Raw genomic sequence first — 27,599 nt, forward strand, 5'->3', positions numbered from 1 at the left:
ACATCCTGTTCATCCTTAACATGTGGTCCCAATTCTTATACTCAAAGGTGTGAGCAATGAAGACAAGTATGCAAAACACCTATCTTAACCATCTTGTTTACCTTCAGGACATGATTTATTCACATTTGGAAAATTATGCACATACTTTTGACAGGCAAGCAAGGCTTTGTGTGGGGAGGTTGTTAAAACACTAAGACTGAGTTTTTTGAGGAAGTAACAAAGATGACTGATGAGGGCAGAGCAATGGGTGTTGTCTAATGGACTTACAGAACATGAATAGGCAGGGAATAGAGAGATACAGGCCGCCTGTAGGCAAAAGGCTTTTAATTTAGAAAAGGCATCATGTGTCAGCATAGGATTAGTGGGACAAAGGGCCTGTTCTTGTCCTGTACTGTACTTCATTCTCTTGTTCTTCGCCCTTGAACACTGTTTTCAGCAACTCAGGAGTAAACTTATTAAGTAGCTTGGCTTAAAGTCAAGAATTACTCAGTCAGATAATGAAAAACTTATTGATTTCCTGGTTGTGTAGGAAGTCAGTGATAACCAACATGACATGAAGAAGGGGTGGGCATGTTTTGAGGTACAACTGTGAAGTGACAATTTCTCCAGTAAATCATCCATTGAGGGTTGGCAACACATTTTAAACAGAGCGGCTGACTCTAGACCTTCACTAATACCACTTTACACCCAATTCACAAACAGAAATGAGAGTGTGCCTTGATAGTAGCTGACGCTTCCTTTAATTTCTCTCTACCGTGCAACCCTTCTTTTGTACGACATGGTTCCTTTAAGATAGTTGCATGACTGGTCAGGAACACATCTTAAAGGGACCTGTTGCCTTTGCGTGACCTGTTTGTTCCCTGCACAGTATGCTCCCTAGCCTAGAGGGAATGCTGGTGACACCTTTCTCTTGGGTCTGGATAGGGAATGGTACAAACTGCATCAAGTCAATGAAGGTGAAAGCTTTTTATAGCTTCCATCCTCTACTCTTCTTTTTACCCAGTCCTGTACCCCAACACTCCCTCTGCCACTTACCCAGACATGGTCTTCCCACACCCTGTGAGCGATAACCAGGAGGACAGCTGCAGTGGTAACTTCCTGCTGTGTTCTCACACTTCTGATTGTATCGACACAGGTGGTCCCCTGTTTTACACTCGTCAACATCTACAAAAAGAAAGAGTGGTGAGAGATTTTGAAAAGTAGAATATTCCACTCTGTTCAACTCAACTAGGGAGAGAAGCAAATATCCTTATGTTAACAGGTCAAAGGTCAAACTCAGGGCTCTTCAAGCAATGTCCTGGATGTAATCTTGCACAAAACTGTTAAATTGTTCAGATTTATACTGAACCAAATTCTACATATTTAGGATTGCTGACCAAATGTTCGAGTCAAAGAGCTGTGTTTTCAGGAGAGGCTTAAAGGAGGAGAGACAGGTGAGGAGATTTAAGAAGGGAATTTAGAACTTAGTGTGTATGCAGTGACACCATCACCCATGATGGGGAAATGAAGGGATGGGCAAGAGGCCATAATTAGAGGAATGGCAAATTCTCAACTAAGGGATTAGAAGAGATTAATAAGGAGGTGGGAGGCCATGCTGGGATTTGAGCGTGGAGAATGAAATCCACTAAATTGAAGCACTGACAGTACTGAAAAGTACTGTAGGTCAGCGAGCACAGGGGTGATGGGTAATGGGATTTGGTGTGAAATAAAACATGCACGGCAGAGATTTGGATGAATTAAAGTTTACAGAGAATGGGAAATCAGGTGGCAACATGGTAAATGCTAATTTTCTCACATCAGCAAGTTACCATTGGGAAATTTTAATTCCCAAGCAGGTGGAAGAAGGTCAGATCATCATTGGATTTGTATCAGCCAACAAGTAAGCAGCCTGAACTCCTTAACTGGCTCGTGGTCCTTGGCCTCAGAGTTCACAGCACTTCATGTACATTTCCAAGTATTACTTAAATGTGATGAAGTTTCTGTTTCTCCCACTTTTTCAGACAATGAGTTTCAGTTTCCCACTCTCTGGGTGAAATAAATTACACTTACAGGTGATGGTGTTCCCTTATATCTGCTGCCCTTGCCCTTCCAGGTGGAAATGGTTGTCAATTTGGAAGGTGCTGTGTCAGGCTCTTCAGTGAAGATGGTTGGGCTGAGGACACTACCCTGAGCAACTTCTGCAGAGATGCCCTGGAGCTGAGTTGACTGACCTCCAACTATCAACAATTGTCCTATGTGTCAGGTATGACTCCAGAGGAGGGTTTTTCCCTGGATTCCCACTGACTCCAGTTTTGCTAGGGCTCCTTGATGCCACACTTAGTCAAATGTGGCCTTGATGTTAAGCGCTGTCACTCTCACCTAAGCTCCAAAAATTCTCTAATCTAGACTACAACCTGTCAAACCTCCTGTTTACCCTCTCAACAATGCAATTACGCATTTCTTCTAGGAGAAGAAATTGCAGGGAAGCCCAGAGCAAATGGGAACTAGCCTTTGACTACCAGAGTGTTACAACATGGGGTAAACTCTCCTGCTTAATTTAAAACCAGCAACACAGAAAACATTTATCCCCATGCAGCAATCTATGAAAATTTGATAGGCCAAGAACTAGTTAAAGTAAAAATTAACAACTTTATTTCTTAAAGTGTAACAGAGAATAATTAACGAACAACTACTTACAATTCCTTCCTCTAACCTTCCTTTTACCTACCCTCCCATAATACTCGTCCGATAAAACTCCCAATTACGATTTACAAAACAAAACTTCTTATCTCAAAACCAGGCAGCTTTCTTTTTCTCTGAATTCTGGTCTTCTTTTCTTCTTCTTAGGGATTTTTGCTTCACAGATTACTGATCGATAAAGTTACTTTTAAGAGAGCTTTACTTCAGGCAGTCTTTTCTACATGCTGGTAGCTTGGCAGTTCTCCTTTCAACTGTTCAATTTTTCCCGGTCTTATACCCTCAAAGCATCGGATTGTGTCATTGGCTTTTAAGATTGTCAATATACTCAATTGAAACTGGATTGGAGTTTGGTATTTTTTGGGGTATAATTTAAACTGATTGGCCTAACTCGAATCTGTTTGTCATTTCCAGGCAACCAGCTAATCGAGTTGTTTGACCAAATGTTACATTATATTTCTTTTCAGAACACTTGGTTTTGTCAAGTAGTTCTGTTGCTTTTAACTCTCTTAAAGGTACTGTACACCCACATCTTCATAACAGAGGTTTAAGCAAGGGTACTTACCACCACAGGTTCCACTGGGTAATCGCATGGTGCCATGAGGGCAGCTCTCTGTGCATTGGTATCCTCCCTCGGTGTTCTGGCACTCCTGGTCTGGCCGGCACACATTCATGTTGCACTCGTTGATATCTGCAATTAAAGGATAAATTTGAATACTCAGTACTTGCCACAGCTTTAAAGCTGCTGGCTAACTTTACACAAGTGGACAGTGAAGAAAGTTACCTCAGATTACAACAGGATCTTGATCAGATGGGCCAATGGGCTGAGAAGTGGCAGGTGGAGTTTAATTCAGATAAATATGAGGTGCTGCATTTTGGGAAAGCAAATCTTAGCAGGACTTAAACACTTAATGGTAAGGTCCTAGGGAGTGTTGCTGAGCAAAGAAACCTTGGAGTGCAGGTTCATAGCTCCTTGAAAGTGGAGTCGCAGGTGGATAGGATTAGTGAAGAAGGCGTTTGGTATGCTTTCCTTTCTTGCACAGACTATTGAATATAGGAGTTGGGAGGTCATGTTGTGGCTGTATAGGACATTGGTTAGGCCACTTTTGGAATATTGCGTGCAATTCTGGTCTCCTTCCTATTGGAAGGATGTTGTGAAACTTGAAAGGGTTCAGAAAAGATTTACAAGGATGTTGTCGGGATGGAGGATTTGAGCTACAGGGAGAGGCTGAACAGGCTGGGGCTGTTTTCCCTGGAGGGTCGGAGGCTGAGGGGTGACCTTATGGAGGTTTATAAAACTTCTGGGGGAGTCCAGAACTAGAGGGCATAGGTTTAGGGTGAGAGAGAGAAGCTATAAAAGGGACCCAAGGGGCAACCTTTTCACGCAGAAGGTGGTATGTGTATGGAATGAGCTGCCAGAGAAAGTGGTGGAGGCTCGTACAATTGCAACATTTAAAATGCATCTGGATGGGTATATGAGTAGGAAGGGTTTGGAAGGATATGGGCTGGGTACTGGCAGATAGGACTAGATTAGGTTGGGATATCTGGTTGGACGAGTTGGACTGAAGGGTTTGTTTCCATGCTGTACATCTCTATGACTCTGTAACATTAACCCTGCTCAAGGGGTAGCATTCTCACATCTATCAGAAAGTTGGGAGTTCAAGTTCCAGACAAGAGGTTTGAGCACAAAAATAAAGGCTGACATCGTTGAGGGAGCTCAGTTATATCAGCTCTGAAGAAGGGTCACTGAACCTGAAATGTTAACTCTGCTTTCTCTTCACAGGAGAAAGTGAGGTCTGCAGATGCTGGAGATCAAAGTTGAAACTTTATTGCTGGAACAGCACAGCAGGTCAGGCAGCATCCAGGGAACAGGAGATTCGACATTTCGGGCACAGGCCCTTCTTCAGGAATCATTCCTGAAGAAGGGCCTGTGCCCGAAACGGCGAATCTCCTGTTCCCTGGATGCTGCCTGACCTGCTGTGCTGTTCCAGCAATAAAGTTTCAACTTTCTCTTCACAGATGTTGTCAGACCTGAGTTCCTTCAGAATTTTGGTCTAGTTTCAGATTTCTGGCATTCACAGTTCTTTATTTCATACCACTGGGGGAATGTTGCCTGTGGGCTATGCTGTCTTTCAGATGAGGTCCTGTCTTACCTCTTAGGTCTCTCACAGAAACAATTGGAAAAAAGACCATGAGACTGCTGCTCAGTGTCCTGTCCAATACTTATCCCTCAAACTACATCACAACAGGCGATCTGATCATTATCACATTGCTGTTTGTGGGAGCTTGCTGTGTGCAAATTAGCTGATACATTTCCTACTTTACAACTACAACCATACTTAAAAGAGTTCTTCAAAGTGAGTTGCGCTTTATTATGAACAAAGGTGGTTTCTAAACATCATGGAATCCAAGGTTCAACTCCGCAGATTTCTGCAGAGTTGGTGTGCCTGAGTCATGACTTTGGGAGGTACAATTGACTTTAGTGAGTCACTGTGGATGAAGAAACCTCAAACGTAGATGTACCCTTCGTGATATCATCAAGTGACTGTGCATGAATCAATCAAACATTTATATCCTTTTCCAATAATTTTTGAATTAATGGTGGAAAATGAAAAATGAACACCATGTTTGTTAATGTCTGTACATAGTATTCTGGGGGTTAATCTTTAATTCTTGGAAACTCCAGGGTAATCCTAGAGGGTTGGTAACCCCCACTTTTTACTTAACTGTAGACCTTTTGATTCCTTTTCTTGATCGGTTGCTTCTTCTAGGGAGCTTTCTTTGAGGAGGAAGAATAAATTGCAATTGAGACGCAGAACAACTTTCTGTCAAGGGGAAATCTAACACAGGTCTTTACAATTAAGAAAGGTTTCGATACAGAGAGAATGTTTCCACTTGTGGGAAAGAGTATAACTAGAAACTGTCAATATAATATAATAAGCAAGAAATTCAACAGGGAATTCAAAGGAAACAATTTTACCCAAAGAGTGGTGAGAATGTGGAGCTTCTTACAATAAGGAGTAGATGAAGTGAATAGTATATATTCATTTTGGGAGAATAGATAAGCATTTGAAGGAGATGAGAATTAGGGTTACAACAAAAGAGTATATGGGGAAAGATTGGAAGATGTTGGGTAGAGAATAAACACTAGCATGCAGGCTGGTTGGGTTGAGTAGCCTGTTTCTGTGGAGTATATCCTTTCTAATACTGACCGACACAATGCTGTCCCCTGCGCTGATAACCAGGATCACAGCCACATCGGTAGGTACCAACAGCATTGAGGCAGCGCTGTTGACAGGGTGGGTTGGCTGACTCCTCACATTCATTAATATCTAAAAGGAAAAGTCAAATAGAGAAATCATATGAAAAGTAGCTATAGCCCCGAACCGCTGCTAAGTTTCAGTTGTATTACTCGGGCCCTAGCAGAGAGTTCAATTTGCTGATCTCAGCCGAGACAGTGTTGGGGAGACTACAAACAGATTCAGTAACCTGGCAGAGGAGGGAGAGGGAAGAGAAAAAAATCAATCATCTACCTTTTTGTTAATCAGCAAGCAATCCAGTAACTCCCACTGCATGGGAGGATGCTAGCATCATGCTAATGTTACAGGATTAATAATCTAGCGACTGGGATCAATAAACTGAAGACAGGAGTTCAGATTTGACTGATGAGGGGGCAGAGATTTTAAATTCAATTTTAAAATTCTGGAATAAAAAGTTAGTCTCATTAACAATGATCATGAAACTATTAGAGTGTTGTAAAAGTCTATCTAGTTCACTAATATCTGTTCAGGAAAGAAATCTGCCTTCTTTAACAGTCTACCAGGCAGCATCAGGTGGTGCAGAAGTTGATGTTTCCGGTGTAACCTTCTTCAGGACTGGGGGTGGGTGTGGGGGAAGCTGCAGATAAAGTGGGAGGTGGGGGCAGGGTGGTAAAGTGGGGATAGGTGGAGGCAAGTTGAGAGGGCGACCTGATTGGTCAATGGGAGGAATGAATCCGGTTGGTGGCAGGGAGCAGTGGAAGGGAGGGGGAGGGACTGGGAAGGGAGTTGGGAGTTGGGAGATGGGGAAGGAGGCTCTTTGAAATTGGAGACTGATCCTCCCAGTCACCACTCATTTCAATTCCCCCAACTACTCGCTTTCCGACATGACCATCCTTGGCCTCCTCCATTACCAAACCTAACCACAGCTTCTATTGGAGGAACAATACCTTATCTTCTGCCTGGGCAACCTACAGTCCAGAGGACTCAACATTAGAGAACTCCAATTTCAACTAACCTCCCTCCCTATCCCCAAACTCCCTTCCCAGACCTTCTCCTTTCCTTCCACTGCTCCCTGCCACCAACCGGATTCATTCCTCCCATTGACCAACCACATCGCACCCTCTACCTGTCTTCACCTATCCCCACTTCACCACACTGCCCCCACCTCCCACTTTATCTGCAGCTCTCCCAACACCCATTCCCACTCCTGAAGAAGGGTTACACCTGAAACATCAACTTCTGCACCTCCTGAAGCTGCCTGGCTTGCTGTGTTCTTCCAGCCTCCTGCCTGTCTACTTGGGATTCCAGCATCTGCGGTTTTTTTGTCTCTTCTTTAACAGTCTGGCCTGCAAGTGACTCCAGACTCACTGCAATGTGGTTAACTCTTAAATGTCCTCTGAAATGGCTGAGCAAGACACTCAATAATAGGTGGCTCATCACCACCAATTCAAGACACCTCTATCAGCCTCCTCTGCACATGTTCTTAAGATGGCCGTGCTGACAAAGAAACCATTATCCCCTTCCTTCTGGAATGAGCCTTTGCAAAGGAAGTCTGGAGAGAAATACAATGGTTTTGTTTGAGTTCATCCTGAGGCGTCCATGATGCAAAAACTACAGTCTGTGCTCGGAGAGCACACTGAGACAAATGTCAACTATGACTGGAGGATCATCAAATCAGGGAAAGATGTTCTTTGGTGTGTCTGAAATGCATTAGTCTTCCACTCAAAGAGCTGTCCACATCCTAGTGTTACAAACTGGCACACTGACTATGTGTTGAGGGGTGGCAGGATGGATGGGAGGGGTGAGGCGGTTTGAAATGAGAGGAGGTTGGTGAAGACAGGAGGAAGAGAATCTGATTGTTTTCCCTCCTGGATGAGATTCCTCAGCCTTTCATTAAGCTTCTGGGTCCTTGCGCAATTCCATTACCTTCACAATGAGCTCTTTCAGCTGACTGCTTAAAACCAATCCCACATCGCACCAGACAGCGATATGAGCCAGCCTCGTTTTGACAATTTTGCCTAAAGTGACACATGTGAATCCCAAGCTGACATTCATCAATATCTGTTAATAAAAGAGAAAAGAGAAAATGATCCAAAAAGTGTAACTAGATAAATGAATTAACCAATGTGCATTGACCATTATGCATTGGTGACTCTGAGCACAGAACAAGAGGACGCTCTGACAAAAACTCTCCACATAGGGAAAAGGTTATGTCAGTCTTCACAGTCAACGTATGAGACTTACAGAGTGTTCTTTAAACTCAAGAAAGTTCCAGCACTCCTATTCTGTTTAAACTTCTAGAATTGATACAGAAGGCTGAAGAGTTACTGCAGCATTTCTTCTGTCTTGGAGTAAATGGCAATAGCAAATTTTCTCATCTTTATGTTCCATTAACAATAACAATCAGAGTTATAAATAGATCTCTAGATCTTTCCCATCCCCAGGACTATTCCTTATTTTCAGAAGTTTTTCCACTGAATGCTGTTATAAAACCAGTGGGACAAATCCATGGTGTTGTGGCAGGTGTGTGGACAGGGGATCCCTGTACAAGCCATTTACTCTCATCTAAACAAATAGGGCAGAGAATAACTGAAAATTCACAGCATTGGAACAGCTACTTGGCTTAACAAGTCTGCACTGCTGTTAACGCTCCATATGAACCTCCTCCCAATCTATTTCATCCAATCAACTAGCACCCTATCCACCATTTTTCACATTCATTTTATTCACTGCCAATGCTCAGTAGCAGCATTATGTAGCATTTACAAACAAGATGCACTTCAACAACTCACAAAGGCTCCTTCAACAACATCTTCCAAACTTTGACCTCTACCACCTCAAAAAACAAAGGCAGAGGATGAAAGGGAATACCATCACCACTGGCAAGAAACCTTCCCTCCCCAGCCACCCAAGCCACACATCATCCTGACTTGAAAGTACATCGATGTTCCTTCAATGTTTCTAAGTCTAGAACTCCTTTGCTAACAGCTTCCAAAGACTGCAGTGGTTCAAGAAGGCAGTTCACCTCCAACTTCTCAAAGGCAATCAAGATGAGGTTTAACCAGTTATGACCACATCTAATTAATGAAAAATCTATCCTTTAACTCCTTTCTCCCTCATGTACTTCTCCAGCTTCCTCTAATTGGATCTGTGAAATGGATCACCTCAATTATTACATGAGGAGGAGATTCCACATCGTCATCATTTTCTCAGTAAAGAGGTTTCTTCAGAATTGCCTGTTACTGACTTGCGGGCGTACTATCCGCAAGATTCATTGAAGCAATTCACCAATGCTCCTTCAATAGCAACTTCCAAACTCACATTCTAACACCAAATGTCCTCCTCAAAGCCACACACAATCAACTTGGAATGGTATCATCGCTCTTTCACTGTCACAGGTCAAAGTTGTGGAGCTCCCTTCCTAATAGAACTATGGGTGCATGTTCAAGTGAAAGTAATTCCAGCCTCAGAGGACAACAGACGTTATGGGGATTGGTTAGCTCAGTTAGCTGGATGACTGGTTTGCAATGCAGACTGACACCCCCAGCATGGGTTCAATACATGTACCAGCCAAGGTCTCAAAGTCTTCTCAATTTCACCCATCACCACCAGTCATCCCTAATGAGTGGATCACTACCACAATGGTTTTGCTGGCATACGATATGGAATATAAGGATTATTGGCTCTGGGATATTTAATGTGAGGGAATGTTAGTATTGAGATATGGAATATGTCTGCACTTTATGTTCCCTGTGTCAATATCAAGTCTCTCTCAAATGTTGTTCAATAATGGGCTTCAGGTCCAACAACACGAGTTGGTGCAGGCTTGGTGAGCCAAAGTGTTCCTGTACTGTTCTTTGACACCTGCTCCTACCTCAATGAGGTTAATGTTTCCATTCTACTACTGTTTTAATGCCAATGATTAATTAGGAATTGTCCATTCTCCCAGGCAAACAGCTTGAAATTGCACCAACACCAATTCCACTTGGAACCATTTACAGGCAGATTGGTTGTGTCGCCATAGTCGTACCAGACCATAGGGGCTACTCTCTTATTAGAGAGAAGCGACTGGTGGTGCTTTAACCTGAGGGCCACTAGACATCAGATGAGGGAAGAGGTTGAGAAGGAGAGCTCTTCATGGTAACTTCAAACCGGTGATGGGAATTGAACCCACACTGTTGGAATCATACTGCGCTGCAAACCAACAATCCAGCCAAATGAGCTAAGCTGATTCCCACAGGCAGATAGAATGTAGAATAATTCCTGGATGACCAGCATTATCTATTTTAAACCAAACACAGTAATATCAAATGATATAGAAACTGGAGCCTACCTGTACAATACGAGGATGAATCAAGGATATATCCTCTTGGACACTGACCTTCAGTGGAACCTGAAACACAGATTAAAGGACGTTAAAATTGCTGAGTAATTATAAAATCCCATAATTTCTAATCTTGAACACTCACCCTTCTGGAAGGAGACAGTGATCCTGAAATTCAGTTCCTCCATCTTCACATTGTAGAAGACAGAGATGTACTCAGCCTTCAAAATCTGAAAGGGTGAAGGCTGGTTGCCCATCCCAGACTCATACTCAGTGGTGTGGTTACAGTGGAAGGAAACAGGGGAGCCATTGTTAAGGAATGTTTGGGTTGATGAAACATAGAGTTGTCCTGGACCCGTTTGGACATACTTTTCACTGAAATCCTAGATTTAAAAAAAAGCAATCACTGTTTGGACCACAATTAATGCAGACAATTTCCAAAAGCGCAGCATTAACGCCCTTAAATTAAAAGTTGTTATTTAAATACTTCTAATTTTCTTCTTCCCTGTAAACAGGTTCTAGTTTGATCTGAAATTTTAAATGATCAGGAGTAGTAACCCTGGCTGAACTCCTCTGAAACCTGCAGTGCAGACTGGGGGCAGCCATCTTGTGCAGGGATTCACCTGCTATGACATCATGGTAGTTGGCAACTGCTCTCATCTTCCATAAGGGAATAATTGAACCAGAAAACACGAGTAAATATTATGAGTTGGAGGGTTAGACTGGGAGCAGGAACATGGGGCTGAGGTTTAAGGTTGGAATTTAAGCTGATAGACTAGTAACAGAGTTAAATGGCATGCTGACTTGCAGTTGCAATCCCCTTTCCCTTGGATCCATGTTAAGGTCCTGAGCTCAAACCCATTGTTAGTAGTTTGGGGGCAGGTGTGGGAATCACCTCAAATACTCAAAAGGGAGTGGGAAGTATCAGAGAGAGATTTGCTTCCTTTTCCCCCAAAACTCTCAGCTCAAGCTTTCTAAATAGTCACATTTGGAGCAGGATTGATGGTGTTACGGGGGATAAGATGTCTGTTAGCTACTCACAGTTGGTTTCAGGGTTAAAGAACATACATGGGAGACAAAGAGAAGACAAACATTTGTAAAATCGAAATCTGGTCCACTCACATTCTATTTATATCTCAGGAAGGATAAGGTGAGTTCATAGTGTTTTTTTTGGAACAGATTCTAAAAGCAGCATATTTAAGAGACAAACAGAAAACAGACTATTTTGGAACTGATAATGTGCACTGAGACAGGATAATTAATGGGTCATATAGTAAAAGAGTCATTAGATGGCACAGATCATAACATAATTGAATTTTACAGTCAGAATGAGGAAGAAGCAATTGGGTCTAAGATTAGTGTTTTATGAGCACATGAGAACAACTCTGGTTAAAGTAAATTAAGGTAAGGAATAACACTCGCAAAAATACAGTCGAGTGAGAAAGGAAGTCTCGAGGGAAAAGGTGTACCATTTGTAGCTAACTAAAGAAGTTACAGATGGTACCAAATTGAAAGAAAGAATAAATGATTCTGTGAAGATGAGTGGCAGGTCAGAAGAGTGGATAGAACATAGAAAGCAGCCAACATTTATAAAAAGATAGGAAGTAGAGAATTACAGAAAGCTAGCTAGAAAAATACAAACAGGTAGCAAGAATGCCCTGTTATTTAAAATGGAAGAGAGTATGTATGAAGAGTGGTAGTTCTCTAGAGAATGAGTCTGGGGAATTAATAATGGAAAGTAAGGAAATAGCAAATAAGCTGAATTGATACTTTGCAGCTGCTGTCACTGTAAGGGTTCAGATAAGTAATTTTAAATTGAGAGGTGAAAGGGAGGGCAGAACTTAAAACAGTTACAGATACTAGTAAAACGACAATGAGAAAACTATTGGAATTAAAAGCCAACATGTCCCCTGGCCCTGATGGATTTCATCTGAGGATTTTTATATTTATATTTGCCTGTGTATACTTATTCAAGAAAGAATGACAGAAAGCAGAAAACTACAGGCCAGTTAGCTCAACATCTGGCATAGGAAAAATGCTGGAACTTTTATTAAGGAGCCATGTTGTGGAGGAGCCAGTGCTGGACTGGCAGGGACAAAGTTAGAAATCACACAACACCAGGTTATAGTCCAACAGGTTTATTTGGAAGCACTAGCATTCGGAGCGCTGCTCCCTCATCCGAAGGTATGGAATATAAAATCATAAGACACAGAATTTATAGCAAAAGGTTACATTGTCATACAGTGATATATTGGGCAAACCTGGATTGTTAAATCTTTCATCTTTTAGAAGGTTGGTTTTCGTTCATTAATATGTAAATCCCACAATTTCTTTTAAGTCATCTTCTCAAGATAATTTAAGGTTTTATAACAAAAGATGACATCTCAGTTCAGATAATGCATTAACAGTGTGAGGTCGAGTCTGTCTGTATCCCAATCTTGAGTCAGACTGGTTATAGTTCCAAAGTAGAATTTATGAAATACAGTTGCGCCTCGACATACGAACGACCCCATTCACGAACAAATCGGTTTACGAACAGGATTGTACGTAAAACTTTGCTTCAACATACGTACGAAATTCAAGGTACGGACAAATGGAATGAAGTGCAGGCTTTTGTTGAGAGGCATCACCCTAACAAAACTGTGACCAACAGAGCAGTGAACATTTTAAATGACAATGTGATGTCCCATTTTAGGAAAACTCTGCAACAAAGAAAAAACCAAGATTCTCTGATCGTTTTCTTGTGGCACCACCAACCTCCAAGAGACAAAAAAAGAGAAAAGACTCCGGAAAAATCCGAACAATGGGAAAAATTGATTCAGTTCGCAAACTTTTTGGTTCGTGAACCGGGTCCCGGAACGGATTAAGTTCGTAAGTTGAGGTGCTACTGTATTACCTGTATTGGCTGCCTGCAGATTGTGCATTTTTTGAGCAAAATAGAATGTATCTGCAAATATAATTCTGCAAATACAAATTTACCCCATGGACTTGTATATGTGCATGCGTGCATGAGAAACAGAGTGCGTGTCCGTTAGTCCATGTGAGAGAGTGTGTTTGCATGTATGAAAGCTTGCTAAAGTGTGTGCATGGGTGTGATGGAGTATAACCTTGTAAGAGGCTGTGTGCGTGGGTATGATGTGTGTGTGTGTGTATGTGTGTGTGTATAGAACAGTGGGGTCACCTGTAGTGTGACATGAACCCAAGATCTCGGTTGAGGCCATCTTCATGGGTACCAATTTTGGCTACCAGCCTCTGCTTGACCACTTTGCATTGTTGCCTATCCCAAAGTCCGCCTTGGAGGATGGTCACCTGAAGATCCGAGGCCGAATGTCCCTGACCACTGAAGTGTTTCTAGACTGGGAGGGAACAGTCCTGTCTATTGATGTTGTGCGGTGTCAACTCATCCCTTGTTGTAGAGTTTGCTTGGTCTCACAAATGTACCATGCCTCAGAGCTTCCTTACCTGCAGCGTATGAGATAGACAACATTGGCCAAGTCACATAAGTACTTGCCGCATACACAGTAGGTTTGGTGTCCCCACAGGTAATGGTGGTATCCATGTCGACACGTCTTGCAGGGTCTGCCGTGACAAGGCTGTATGGTGTCCTGAAGACCAGGCAGTTTGTGAACAATCGTCTGTTTAAGGATTGGCGGTTGTTTAAAGGCGAGAAGTGGAGGCATAGGGAAGGTCTTGGCGAAATGTTCATTCTCAGCGATAATGTGTTGCAGGCTGCAAAGAACATGCGTGGTTTGTCCAGTACTTTCCGGGAGCCGAAAAGCTAAGGGAGTTTTTCAACCGGGAGGGCACTACACTATACACTCACTCACTCTCTCTCTCTCTCTCTCTCTCTCTCTCACTCTCGCACACACATATGCGCACATGCATTCTTACATATTCACACTCACACAGACCTTCTCTCATATACATGCTCTCTCTCATACACACACCCACACATATACACTTGCCACACTCAAACCCACGCACACACCCTCTCTTGGGCTTATACTCCATCACAACCACACACACATTTTACTAAGCTTTCACACAGGTAAACATATTCTCTCACATGCAGTCACACACCCATTCTCTCTCTCTCAGTCACACACACACACGCCTATGCGGTGAAATTGTATCTGTAGAATTATATTTGCCGATACATGCTCAAAAGGTGTACAATCTGCAGGCAGTTAATACATGTAATGTTTTGTAAATTCCACTTTGGAAATAGAACTAGTCTGACACAAGATTGGGATACAGACAAACTCTAACCTCATATCTTTAATGCACTGTCTGAGGTAAGATGTCATCTATTGTTATAAAACCTTAATTTATCTCGAGAAGGTGACTTAAAAGTAGCTTTGGAATTTACATATTAATGAAACAAAACCTGCATTCTGAAAGATGAAAGATTTAACAATCCAGATTTGTTCAATATATCACTGTATGATACTGTAATCTTTTGTTATAAATTCTCTGTCTTATGATCTTATATTCCACAACCACCTGATAAACGAGCAGCACTCCGAAAACCAATGATTCCAAATAAACCTGCTGGGGCTATAATCTGGTGTTGTGTGATTTCTAACTTTATTATGGAGATTAAGCCAGGGCATCTAGAACATTCCAATTCAATCAGGCAGACTCAACATGGGAAATCATGTCTAACTAATTTAATAGAGTTCCTTGAGGAAGTACAAACAACATGGATAAGGGGAACCTATGGAGGTGGTGTACTTAGATTTCCAAAAGCAATTTGACAAAATTTCAAATCAAATGGAAAATAGTAGTGCATGGAGTAGGAGGACTATATTAATATAAGTAGAGGATTGGTTCACTCATAAGAAACACAGAATACACGTAAATGGTTCATTTGCCAGTTGGAAAGATGTAACAAGCAGAGTTCACAGGTATTAATGTTGGTGCCTCAACTATTCAAATCTGTACCAATACTTGGATAAAAGTATTGAATGTATGGTCGTTAAATTTCTAATGATACAATAATACATTGGAAACTAAGTTGTCAAGAGAACATAAGGTGTCTAAAAATGGTAGACAGATTAAGTGAGCAGGCCAAAAATTGGCAGACAGCATATAATGTGGGAAAATGTGTACTTGTCCACTTTGGCAGGAAGAATAAGCAAGCAGCATTTAATTTAAATGGAAAGCGACTGCAGAATTTTGAGGTCCACAGTGATGTGGTATCCTAATACTTGAACTACTAAAATTTAGGATACAAGAATAGCAAGTCATTAGAAAAGCAAATGGAATTTTAGCACTTATTACAAAAGGAATGAAATACAACATTAGGGATTTTTGCAATGATTGTGCAGGACATTGGTGAGACCAAATTTACATTACTGCACACAAATTTGGTCTCTTTATCTAAGAAAGGACACAATTTAATTTGATGCAGTTCAGAAAAAAATCACAGGCCTGATTGCTGGGTTGAGGATATTATTTTATGGATGATGGATGAGGAAGTAGGATCAATTATTCCTTGCTTTTTAGAATAATGAAAGGTGATTTTATTGATATACATAAGATTCTGAGGAAACCTGACACAGTGGATGCTAAAATGATGTTTCTCCTCATGCAAGAGACTAGAGAGAGAGTTTAAATATAAGATGCTTTCCATTTAAGGTGAAGACTGGGAGAATGTTTTCTGAGGGTTAGAACCTGTACGTAATTTTCTTCCTCAGAAAGTAGTGGAGGCAGGGTCATTGAATATTTTTAAAGCACAGTAAAATACATTCTTGACTAACAAAGGAATCAAAGATTTTGTGGTGGTAGCAGGAAAATGGAATTGAGGCCATGATCTTATCAAATTATGAAGCAGGATTGAGGGGCTGAATAGCCTCCTTTTAATGATAATTCATGTGATTTTATGTATGCTTATAAGTAGGTAAGACACACAAAATCTGCCCTGAAATGTTCCCTCTTACTCTTCCAGTTAGTTGTTTGTTGCTGGTTAACTATGAAGAACTGCACAGCTGAAGAGATCTACCCACCTTCACAGCAATGTCTGCACTCTCTATGTTTCTGGGGATATAACCATTGATCACTACGTCAAACAGTAGGACACCGTCTGTGTCTACTCCCCGGGCAACGTGCGTCATTCGTAGGATCTCACCTGAAAGTCAGAAGCTGCAGTCAGTGTGTACCTCTTCGCATTGCCTTAGTGACACAATCAGACAACCCAGGAAGCTTGGGAATCTGCTTCAGCCACAGAACACCCTCTGATACTGAAATCAAACAGATCGTCATCTCTGCACACACAAGTTTATTCTGGTCTTGCGCAGGGGCACTCTTGCATTTGGGAGTACATTATGATAAATTGAACAGGACATGTATGGCCCCAAAACCCATTCCCAATTTTTTGAAAATTTTATCTTCCCAATGCTGCAGGGGCCAGCACATGGAATGCTCCAGTCAAGGCAGGACAGAACAGCAGGGGATTTCTCCCTATTCAATGTGGGCCTGAAGTCTCAAGAACAAGACAGTATTTGCTTTACATTTGCTGATAGATATTTATTCCTCAATCAATGTCATAAAATGCACTGACAGCTTGCTGCTTTGGGGTTTACTGTGTGTGAATTGGCTGTCAGACTTCTTGCATTACAAGAGTGACTACACTCCATAATTCTTTTTAAAACGCTTTAAGATAGTTGGTGCTTATGAAAATGCCCCATGAAAGCAAGCTGTTCTATCGTCCAAAATACAGCCTCTTCTCTCTCCAGTGTTCTCTATGCAGCTATACACAATTACCTGTTGCAAACTCCATTTGAGATTCTTGCCTGAAAACTCCTTTAGTCAGAGTGAAGCCATTCGCTGTGCCTGGTGCAGGAAAGGCCACCGACCAATAAATGGGGGTAAATACTGAGGCGAGTACTCTTACCAGGGGACCTGAAGGGCAAAAGTGCAGGGTAAAAGAGAGACAAAGATATAATATTTTGAAACAACTGAAAAGAGAATAATAAAAATAAAAACGAGTAAAAATTGAAAATGCTGGAAATACTTATCAGATCCGGCTGTAGCTAAAGACAGAGAGAGAGAGAGAGAAAGAAAGAAACAAATTCAATGTTTCAGATAAGTGTCAATTCATTAGAAGTGTAAAGGAGTGTTACGTAGGCAGGGAAAGGGTACGGTCAGGAGATTTATGCATTCTAAATGGGGGATCCACAGGCCAGGGGATTAAAACAAGGGTGATATCAGACTGAAGGATATATGGATAGTGAATATACAAGGCAGACAATGGACACAGGTTTCATCTGTGCCAGCTTAATACACAGATACATGGCATGTCTAACTGGGGCACAACAAATGGCCTCCCCACTAAGCTAGAGAGACAGGGAAGAAAAATCAACAATAGTTTTACAGTTCAGATCATTGTCTAATAATTCCCTCTTAGTGATGCCAAGGTTGAGGTCATCTGTGATTCCACTCATGGTTGAATGCCTGCCAAGTAACAAAAAGAAGGCAAATGGGCAGACTACTAGAGTGAGCTAAATTTAATGCCAAATAGAAGCTTTCATCGGAGATGAAGAGAGAATTGGTAAGAAAATTGCCTGCTACAGATTATCAAAGCACTACAGTCAGAATAAGAGAACAAGTTGAAATATATATAATGTTTGGCGGGCTGGAGGTTGGAAGTATTTGGGGAAGGGATGGGGAGGAGATATCAAAGTCCAATAGAAAGAGACGGCAATGACTTATGACAAAGTGCAGCCAAGTGCCTCCAGTCAGTGAAATACCAACCGATTGTGCTTGGAATGTTCTGAATGTTTGCCTGAAGGGTTGTAGTGCCTGCAGCTGCGTTTGCTGTGATGTTTGCATCAAGGAATGCGATTCCAAATTCTTTGTCATTAATGATTCCAATCAGACTGCCCCTGGCTCTCCCTGGAACACCTGGAACGAAGGGGTAGCATCTGTTACTGCGGAGTCCAAAGCTTTACCGAAGGACAAACAGCTCTTTTTCCCTCACCAGTCGGTGTGGGTGTTTTCCACTGCAGACATGAAGTGTCGATTTTAAGCATTTCTCATAGTCTAGACACACTGAACAATCTCGAGCAAGGGGCACAGTGTCAGGATAAGGCATCAGTCTTTTAGAACTGAGATGAGGAGAACTTTTCTCATTCAGCAGGTAGTGAATATTTGAAATTCTCTATCTCAGAAAGTTGTGGATGTTCAGATGTTGAGTATATTTAAGACAGAAATGATTAGATTATTAGGGAATAAGGAGTCAAAGAATATGGAGGGGGTGCAGGAAAATGTTATTGTAGATGATAGGCTATGTGGGCATTGCATGTTTAATCATGCTCTAGGTTCTATATGATATATCCTGGTCCATTTTCTTACGTTACTTACTTGCTAATCTCAGAAGTATACAGTGCTGCCAGTGCAGTATGCCCTCTACCACACTGCAAGTGTCAGTCTGGATTCTGGCCTCAAGGTTCTGATGCTGAACTCTGCAGCCATGACCTTTGGGCTCAGAAGTAAACATCCTGTATCAGCTAAAACACAGCCAGGGTCACTTCCCAGCAGAAAGAGGAAGCACATTAACACACAGGATTTGAATCCAAATCCACTGAAGGCTTGGGGTATTCACTCACTGCGCCAGCCAATCTTTAAATAGTGTTTTATTTTACTACCAAATGGTAGCCTTTTCACCTGGACATGGGTGGTAGCTGCAGCTGGCTGTTTGGAAACTCTCTCCAGGGCAGCCTCTTCCATTGCCTTTCGGGGGAGGACTGTTGCACTGCCGTTTTCTCAACTGTGTCCCTCCTCCACAAGAAGCTGAACATTCACTCCATGGTTGCCATGGGCTCCAACCACCATTCACTGCCATAAAGAACATTCATATAGTATGACAGAACACTTAATCAACAAAGAATTAATACTACAAGTTAAAATAGTTTCAAGGTGCCAGGTATAATTGCAACCCATTTTCCAGAACTTGATTTACATGTTGTGACTTAGAGGTTGAAAAGGATGTTGTAATCTAGTAGTGTAATGCTGCATTCTGCCATTGCAGTAAACAGTTAGTGCCTCATATGCAGCAGATCAGCTTCATACCAAATTTGCATTCATTTAAGTACAGAGGTCCAAATATGAGAGCATCAGGAGGAAATTGTTACAGCAGAATATGTGTTGGCGGCAATGACACAGCTGTGAGTATGCCAGGAAGCAGCAATGGAAGTTTAAAATCTGTTTTTTGAAGACTTAGTTTAATCACAGTTTGAATAACAATGTGTTCAGCACCACCTGTCTTACTATCTTGAGCAAGAGAAGCCTAATTTTGGACCCAGATTTTGTTCCAGCACAAAAATGGCAGAACAGTCTCAGCAAATGATCAGTAAAACATTGCCAGGGAAAGTGAGGAGGCTGACATAAAGTCTGTCTGCAGGAGTGGACTGAACAAGTCAGAGCCCAGACTGAAGTCTCGCTTGACTGAAGACTTCCTTTTTTTTTGTTTTAACAAGGTTCTCGCTCACTGAAAGATAAGCATGCAATGCTGCAGATTTGATTTTAACATCAAAACAAAAGTTTATTACATGAAAAAATGAAGGTAAAATAGAATAAACCAAATCATTTTCATAAAACACAGATTTAAACATGTCAAAAATAGAATCCCATGAATTCCAAAAGCAATTTTTACAGTACTCACACCAGAGAGAATTGCCTCTATATGTCACATAGGGTTTGACTTAGCCATGGCTTCCATTCCCAGTCATGTGAATCTGAAAGCTTATTCTTTGACTTGTTATAGAACTGAGTATATACTGCCTCAGCTTCAAATAACTCCTTTAGACTTTAAATGTCTAGTGTGGAACTGTTACTAAACTCCTGACACTGAAGCAACCTATTCTGAGCTATCTTCTCCCTTTTTCAGGAGCAACTGCTTTCCACATTCACCTTCAGTTGAGAAACCTACAGAACTTCCAAGATTGAAGCAACCCCACTTTTTTCTCCAGCTATGGCTGGTTCCCCAATCAAAAAGAAAAAAAAAATGAACCCTTGACCTTTCAATCTGGAGCATAATACACAATTGTTTACCTTGCTTGCTTGTAAAAGTTTCCAAGCAAAAGCCCATTACTTTCAAGGAAGTTTTTCTCTGTGTTTTTAAAAAAAATCTCCACAGCTACAGGAATACTTACATGTTACTCATTAAGTCTGTTGAGAAACACGGAAAATAATATACCACAAGTCAAATCAAACTCAAAAATAAACATGTAAATATACAAAATTCACACAACTTATAACACAGTACAAGAAACATGGAAACTAGGTTTGATCGGGAATATTCTTGCCTGTCTTAACTTGGGTTTGTTTGCTGTTGCAATTGTTGCATTTGAACAGTAGATGGTGGAATTATCTAACTGTTCAGAGTTGGCGTGCACAGCCATTTCTTAGTTCATCATAACCCAGACTCAAATAACATCATCTCACGTGCACAAATTCTAGCAGTCGTCAGTGAGCAGCAATCCCAATCTGTCAGGTTTGATTTTTCCTTTCCCTGTCTCAGAGTGTGGGGGAAGGATCACTGAGGTTGATGACAGAATCATGAGCCAACAGAGGAGTGTTCTATTCTTTAAGCTTCAGGGCTAGAAGCTGGAACATTAACTTTGTTGCCTTAGCCCATTGCTCACTGTGCAACATTGGTTCAATTGAAGCAGGAAAGCACACTCCCCCTTCCACACTTTCTCACACTATTGCCCAGCTCTCAGTTTAAACTTACCAGGGCACAGGTCTATACCACAGCGCTGCATCTGCACATTTACCCCTGAACAAATATTGCCACCATTGGCAGGGGCTGGGTTGCTACATGATCGGTAACGCTTGCTTTGTCCGCTGCCACAGGTCTGACTGCATGGATTCCAGGAGCTCCAGGAGCCCCAGTTCCCATTCACTGCAAACAAGAAACAGATTTCACTCAGCAGGGACAGGTCAAATCAAAGCACCGTTTGTTGACTGTCAACTCTCCTGACCAAATTCTATTCTTCTTCTCCCACATGATTTGAAGATGCCAGTGTTGGACTGGGGTGAACAAATTTAAAAATCACACAACACCAGTTTATAGTCCAACAGGTTTATTTGGAAGCACCAGTTTTTGGAGCGCTGCTCCTTCATCAGGTGGTTGTGGAGTACAAGATCGTAGGACACAGAATTTATAGCAAAAGTTAACAGTGTGATGTAACTGCAATTATATATTGAAAAAGACCTGGATTGTTTGATAAGGCTCTCATCTTTTAGAATGGGCGTACTGGTTTCAGTTCTTTCATAGGTAAATTCAAGAACTTCCTTAAAGTTACATGCTCAAGTGAACTTTAATAATTGGTGCCATTTGGCCCAGATAATGCATTGAAGATGTGAGGTGCCCTGTGTGAGGCTGTCTGTGCCCCAATGTTCAGACTGATTCTAAGCTAAAAAAGGGATTTACAGAATCTTACATGGATTCATCCAGTTTTTGAGCAAAATAAAATGTAATTTTGCAAGTACACCACAAACTTATATGTGGGTGTTTGTGTGCAGTGGGGTGTTTATGAGTGTCTGTGAGAGAATGTGTGTGAGTGTAAAGGGGTATACGTCTGTGAGAGGGTGCGTGTGTGAGTGTGGGAGTGTATGTGGAAGCGTATGAGAGAGAGTTGTGTATGAGAGAGGGTCTGCGTGAGTGTATGGGTTTGTAGAAGTGTCTGTGTGTCTGTCTGTGAATGTGTGTGTAGTGCAGTGAGGTCACCTGTAGTGTGACATGAACCCAAGGTCCCGGTTGAGGCCATCCCTATGGGTAACGAACTTGGCTATCAGCCTCTGCTCAGCCACTTTGTGTTGTTGCCTATGATGAAGTCCGCCTTAGAGGATGGTCACCTGAAGGTCCAAGGTTGCATGTTCCGGACCGCTGAAGTGTTCTCCGACTGGGAGGGAACACTCCTGTTTGTTGATTGTTGTGCGGTGTCCATTTGTCCGTTGCTGTCGCCTATGCTTGGTCTCACCAATGTACCATGCCTCAGGCCATCCTTGCCTGCAACGTTGGCTGAGTCATGTACATGGTGGGTAGTGTCCCCACGTGCAATGGTGGTATCCGTGTCGACACTCTGACACGTCTTGCAGCGTCTGCCATGACAAGGTTTTATAGTGTTGTCCTAAAAGCCGGGCAGTTTGCTGCGAACAATTATCTGTTTGAGGTTTGGTGGTTGTTTAAAGGTGAGAAGTGAAGGCATGGGGAAGGTCTTGGCAAGGTGCTCATCCAGACTGATAATGTGTTGCAGGCTGCAAAGAACATGGTGGAGTTTTTCAGCATTTGGGAAGTACTGGACACCGATGGGTACTCTGTCAGTTGCAACTCTTGTCTGTCTCCTAAGAAGGCCATTACGGATTCTCACTGTGGCAGGTCAGAACTGGCAGTTGATGTGTTTAGCATCGTACCCTGTTCTTATGAAGGCATCCTTGAGTGCCCGTCAAGTTCCTCCTCATCCTGTGTAGGGCTTGTCCATAGGGAATGGATGTTTTAATATGTTTCAGGTAGAAGCTGGAGAAGTGTAGCATCGTGAGGTTGTCTGTGGGTTTGCGGTAGAGTGAGGTGCTGAGGTGCCCATCCTTGATGGAGATGCATGTGTCCAAGAATGAGACAGATACTAGAGAGTAGTCCATGGTGAGTTTGATGGTGGGATGAAACTCATTTATATCACTGTGTAGTTGTTTAAGTGACTCCTCACCATGGGTCCAGAGGAAGAAAATGTCGTCAATATACTTGGTGTATAGTGTTAGTTGGAGGTCCTGCATTGAGAAAAAGTCTTGATCAAACCTGTGCATGAAAATGTTGGCATACTGGAGTGCAAATTTGGTCCCCATGGCTGTTCCGTGTGTCTGGTGAAGAACCGATTGTCAAAGGTGAAAATGTTGTGGTTGAGGATAAAATGGATGAGTTGTAGGACAGTGCTTGGAAATTGACCATTGTTGGTGTTGAGTACTGAGGCTGTTGCTGCGATGCTGTCATTGTGGGGAATGGTGGTGTAGAGTGCTGAAACATCCATTGTGATGAGGAATGTTCCCAGTTTGAGTGGTCCGTGGGTGCTGAACTTTTGTAAGAAATTTGTAGTGTGGTGACAGAAACTGGAGGTCCCCTGAAGCTGAGGGTACACACACACACACACACACACGTATATCCCTTTAACACTCACACACATACACACTCTCTCACAGACACTCATATCCCTTCTTCCCACAACATACACACACTCACATGGATATACACACACATATAAGTTTGTGGTGTACTTGCAGAATTACAATTTATTTTGCTCAAAAACTGGATGAATCCATGTAAGATTTTGTAAATCCCTTTTTTAGATTAGAATCAGTCTGAACATTGGGGCACAGACACCTTCACACAGGGCACCTCACACCTTCAATGCTTTAACTGGACCAACATGGCACCTATTGAGTCCGTAACTTTAAGAAAGTTCTGGAATTTATCTATGAAAGAACTGAAACCAATAAGCCCATTCTAAAAGATGAGAGACTTAACAAACAATCCAGGTCTTTTTCAATATATAGTTTCAGTTACATCACACTGTAAACCTTTGCTATAAATTCTGTGTCCTACGATCTTACACTCCACAACCACCTGATGAAGGAGCAGCACTCCAAAAGCTAGTACTTCCCAATAAACCTGTTGGACTATAACCTAGTGTTGTGTGATTTTTAACCTTCTTCTCCCATAGTCACACTTTCTCTTGAGGGCCATTGGGTCATTATCACACTTCCGTCTGTGAGAGTTTTCTGATGTAAATTTCCTGCATCAAAATAAGTGCTTAGAATATCTCAAGATGGCGAAAGGTGCTAAACAAATGCAAACGATTTTTCTTTAGTACATATAAAGGGGAGATGTTGATGAGGCTTTTCCAAGTTTTCAATAAACCTGCATTGTAGCTGGCCACCCAAACTATTGGAAGAGACTTGATGTTCAATTCACTGCTTCACTGTGGTAAGGGCTGATCTCAACCCAATGCCTTTAGATGGCAACATGGCTAAGATTAGGAATTCACATGGTCAATGACTGCCACTGAGTTTGTGCTGCCCCGTAACACACAAATGTAATGAATTACTGCCCCCATTGCCGATCCTATATTTTCTATTAGCCTGAAACAATTCAAATTTTCAGGCTAATTTATGTAATATATATAGCACAAAAAAAAAACCATCTGACTCAATCAATTTATGATTCACTCAAGCATCTTTGGCTAATTCGATCAGCATAATCCTTTTTTCTCTTTAAGGAAATACATGGATGAGAAGCGGGATTTGGCCAAATAGCCCTTGAACCTGCTCTGTCTTTCAATAAAATCATGACTGATATGTTTGTGGCTTCAGCTCCCACTTTCCTGTCTTCCTTCATAATCCTCAGCTCTCTGGTCAATCAAAAATTTATCTAACTCCACATTAAATAATTCCAATTACTCAGCCATCACTGATTCTTGGGGAAAGTAGTACCAAAGATTAACGACCTGTTGAGAGAATATCATTCTCATTTTCATCTTATTCCTAAATTGTGTCCCCTAGTTATTGTCTCCCCAACAAAAGGAAATATATTTTCATTATCCAAGTTATTTAGTTCCCTCGAAACTAAGTAATTTGGAAGATTATAACCTTAGAATGCAGATCATCTGGACCTGGAAACTTGTCAGCCTTTACGTCAAATAGTTTTCCCTGCACTTTTTTCCTGGTGGTGGTGATTGTTTTAATTTCCACTCTCCAGTAATTGATTTACAAGTCAAAAAAAGCTGAAGAACTGTAGATGCAGTTCTTGATTAAGAAGTGTCTTATGAAGTGTTCTAAGTCTTCTACAATCAAGTCAGACACAATATCTGTTCAACACTCTATCATTTCCTTGCTTTCTGTGAGCAATTCCCCACACTGTCCTTTTGTTAGGATCAACACTAGATTTAGTTATTCTTTTCCTGTTTAAAATATTTGTGGAAACTGATTATTTTTATATTACTAGCTAGCTTCCTCTTATACTCTTTCACCATTTCTTTTAGTAATTCTTTATCTTAAACTCTTACCAACTTTTTGACCTCGACTAATCATGACAGATTTGTAGTGTTTCTTTCAAATGTATAAATATTCAACTTGCTTCTTTAGCTCCAGATGATACATCCTTCTCAAAGAATTGTTCTTTCTCAATGGACCAAATCTTTGCTTAGTGTTAATAAATATCTCCTTAGACGTCTGCCACTGCATTTCCACTGTCCCCCGTTCAACCTAATTTCCCAGTTGTCTTTGTTCTACTCTGCCTTTAGCCTTTTCTTTGTCCATCTCATTTCTCCTTCAATGTATTCATGCAATTTGCCTCACCTACTTTGTATGGTGTTGCCTCACATTCTCACAACCAGCTATACAATGAAAATTCTCCTGAATTCCCTCTTGAATTTATCACCACAGACTAGTGAGGCCCATACACTTTACCTGATTGGCTTGTTCTTACCTGGGCACGGCTCATTGTTGCACAGTACTACATCAACATCACTTCCTTCACATAGATTGCCTCCATACTGAGGCGGTGGATCAAAACATGAACGGGTCCGCTGGTGGACTCCTCCTCCACAGGAAGCTGAGCAACGTGACCAGCTGTTCCAAGCTGTCCACTGTCCATCCACTGTTGGAACGACACAGTTACTAAAGTCGTCTTTGAATTCAAACACTGCTCACAACCTCTCAAGACACCAGACTGTTTTATCAACTAGAATTACAACTGAAGCTGGGTTTTAACCTCACTATTTCTGGAATTGATCTGATATTTTTCCTAATCAATCTGCTCAGAGATGTGATAACAAACCATTGGAACAGGTAGGACCTGAGCCCGGTCCCTTGGCTCAGAGGCAGAGACATTACCACACTGCCACAAGCCCACTGTAATTGATTGGCTTGGCATGAATCTAATTGAGAGAAACTGAGGCTTAATGAACTAGCTTTCATAATAAAAAACAACTTGAATTATTCAATTGGAAACTTTACTGGTGGTAGTTAATGGATGAAAATAAACATGGGTGATTTGGTGATGGGGAAAAAGATGTTCAGTTTTATGTAAGAGTATTTCTGGATTTAAAAGAAAGAAAGAAAGAATTTGAGGGGTCTTGTGGTTTAGTGGTACTGCCCCTACCTCTGGACCAGAAAGACAAAATTCCATCAACTCCAGATGTGTGATAGCAACTCTGAACAAGTTTATCAGGATTTTTAAAAATACTCATGAGTCAAATGGAATGGTATCAGTGCAGGTATTATGGTATGTCAATTCTTTCATTAAGACAAGTGAATGGCATTATTTAGTTAGGTACTTAGAAAACTTGCTCTGCAATCTGGCTGAGTGATTAAGGTGATGGACTAAAAATCTACAGAGGTCGCCCCGGGAGGTTTCAATCTGGCCAACTATACTTCTTACCATCCTCGATGATCACATTGCCTTAAGAAATTGGCCATCAATGAATTCAAAATCCATAGAAAGGGAATATTGTGGCATATAGCAGCATCCCAATCCTGAGACCAGAAAGTCTGGATTCAAATCATACCTTAAAATGTGATGGACACAAGGGTGTGTCACTCTGTATTCAAATCATTTAATAAAAAGAAATAGATAGTTGGGTCTAACCTGCCATTCGGGGGCACCAAGTGGAGGGCTCTCACCATTGGAGTCCACCCTTTTATCATTGGGATTTTGACATGAAGGATATTGCATGTAGCATTCTTGTGCAACAGGAAGTTAAGGTGGGTGAGTTCACAGGTTTCCACACTGTTTTCATTTACTGTAGCCTTGGAGAGTCTCAGTTTCATGTATACACAGGTTACATCAGAATGTAGCCCTTCTTCCATTATTTGAAGGGGCTGCTAATTAATTTCAGTTGCACCTCATCTTCATGCTTCGGATCTTTGGCACCCATTGTAGAGGCAGGGCAGACAAACTGAAAGATATCCATTTGGCTCTGCTTAGGGCTTGGTCAAGGTAGCCATTAACAAATCACACACAGCTGGCCATGGAAAGGATTAACATATCCGACTGGTTGGCTCTCTTTTGCAGTTACTCTCCACCTTGAGAGAGAGCATGCTGCATCTATTGGTATACTTGAAGTGTTCCATGACTTGTGGATACTGCAGGGGCTGGAGTGCATGCGCTCTACCCGTAACAACATTTGTCCCTTTAAGGATCTGTCACCTTGGTTTAATTTAAATTGCATTCTCTCAGAGGAATTATGACCTTCCTGCAAAGTGATGACCAGAACTGTTCAGAAAACCCCAGCTGTGTCTTAACCGGTGTATTATATAACTCCAGCATTACATCCCTGCTCTTG

General features: G+C 41.6%; 1 protein-coding gene across 1 annotated transcript in view; it reads right to left on the reverse strand.

Annotated features, from left to right (window-relative positions):
• Positions 1-27,599, reverse strand: part of LOC122564614 (hemicentin-1-like) — a 421,032-nt gene that overhangs the window by 14,252 nt on the left and 379,181 nt on the right. Inside the window, exons 90-101 of the mRNA XM_087998302.1 lie at positions 25,742-25,912; positions 20,996-21,166; positions 18,928-19,098; positions 18,016-18,165; positions 17,026-17,163; positions 16,269-16,390; positions 10,406-10,643; positions 10,270-10,329; positions 7,863-7,997; positions 5,889-6,008; positions 3,242-3,367; positions 1,036-1,164 (exon numbers count right to left, since the gene is read on the reverse strand). Coding sequence (XP_087854428.1) covers positions 1,036-1,164; positions 3,242-3,367; positions 5,889-6,008; positions 7,863-7,997; positions 10,270-10,329; positions 10,406-10,643; positions 16,269-16,390; positions 17,026-17,163; positions 18,016-18,165; positions 18,928-19,098; positions 20,996-21,166; positions 25,742-25,912 — 1,731 coding nt within the window. The remainder of the gene's footprint in view (positions 1-1,035; positions 1,165-3,241; positions 3,368-5,888; positions 6,009-7,862; positions 7,998-10,269; positions 10,330-10,405; positions 10,644-16,268; positions 16,391-17,025; positions 17,164-18,015; positions 18,166-18,927; positions 19,099-20,995; positions 21,167-25,741; positions 25,913-27,599) is intronic.

Source organism: Chiloscyllium plagiosum, unplaced genomic scaffold (genome assembly GCF_037043375.1).
Source record: "Chiloscyllium plagiosum isolate Xiang-an unplaced genomic scaffold, Cpla_swu_hap1 HiC_scaffold_21, whole genome shotgun sequence".
NCBI lineage: Eukaryota > Metazoa > Chordata > Chondrichthyes > Orectolobiformes > Hemiscylliidae > Chiloscyllium > Chiloscyllium plagiosum.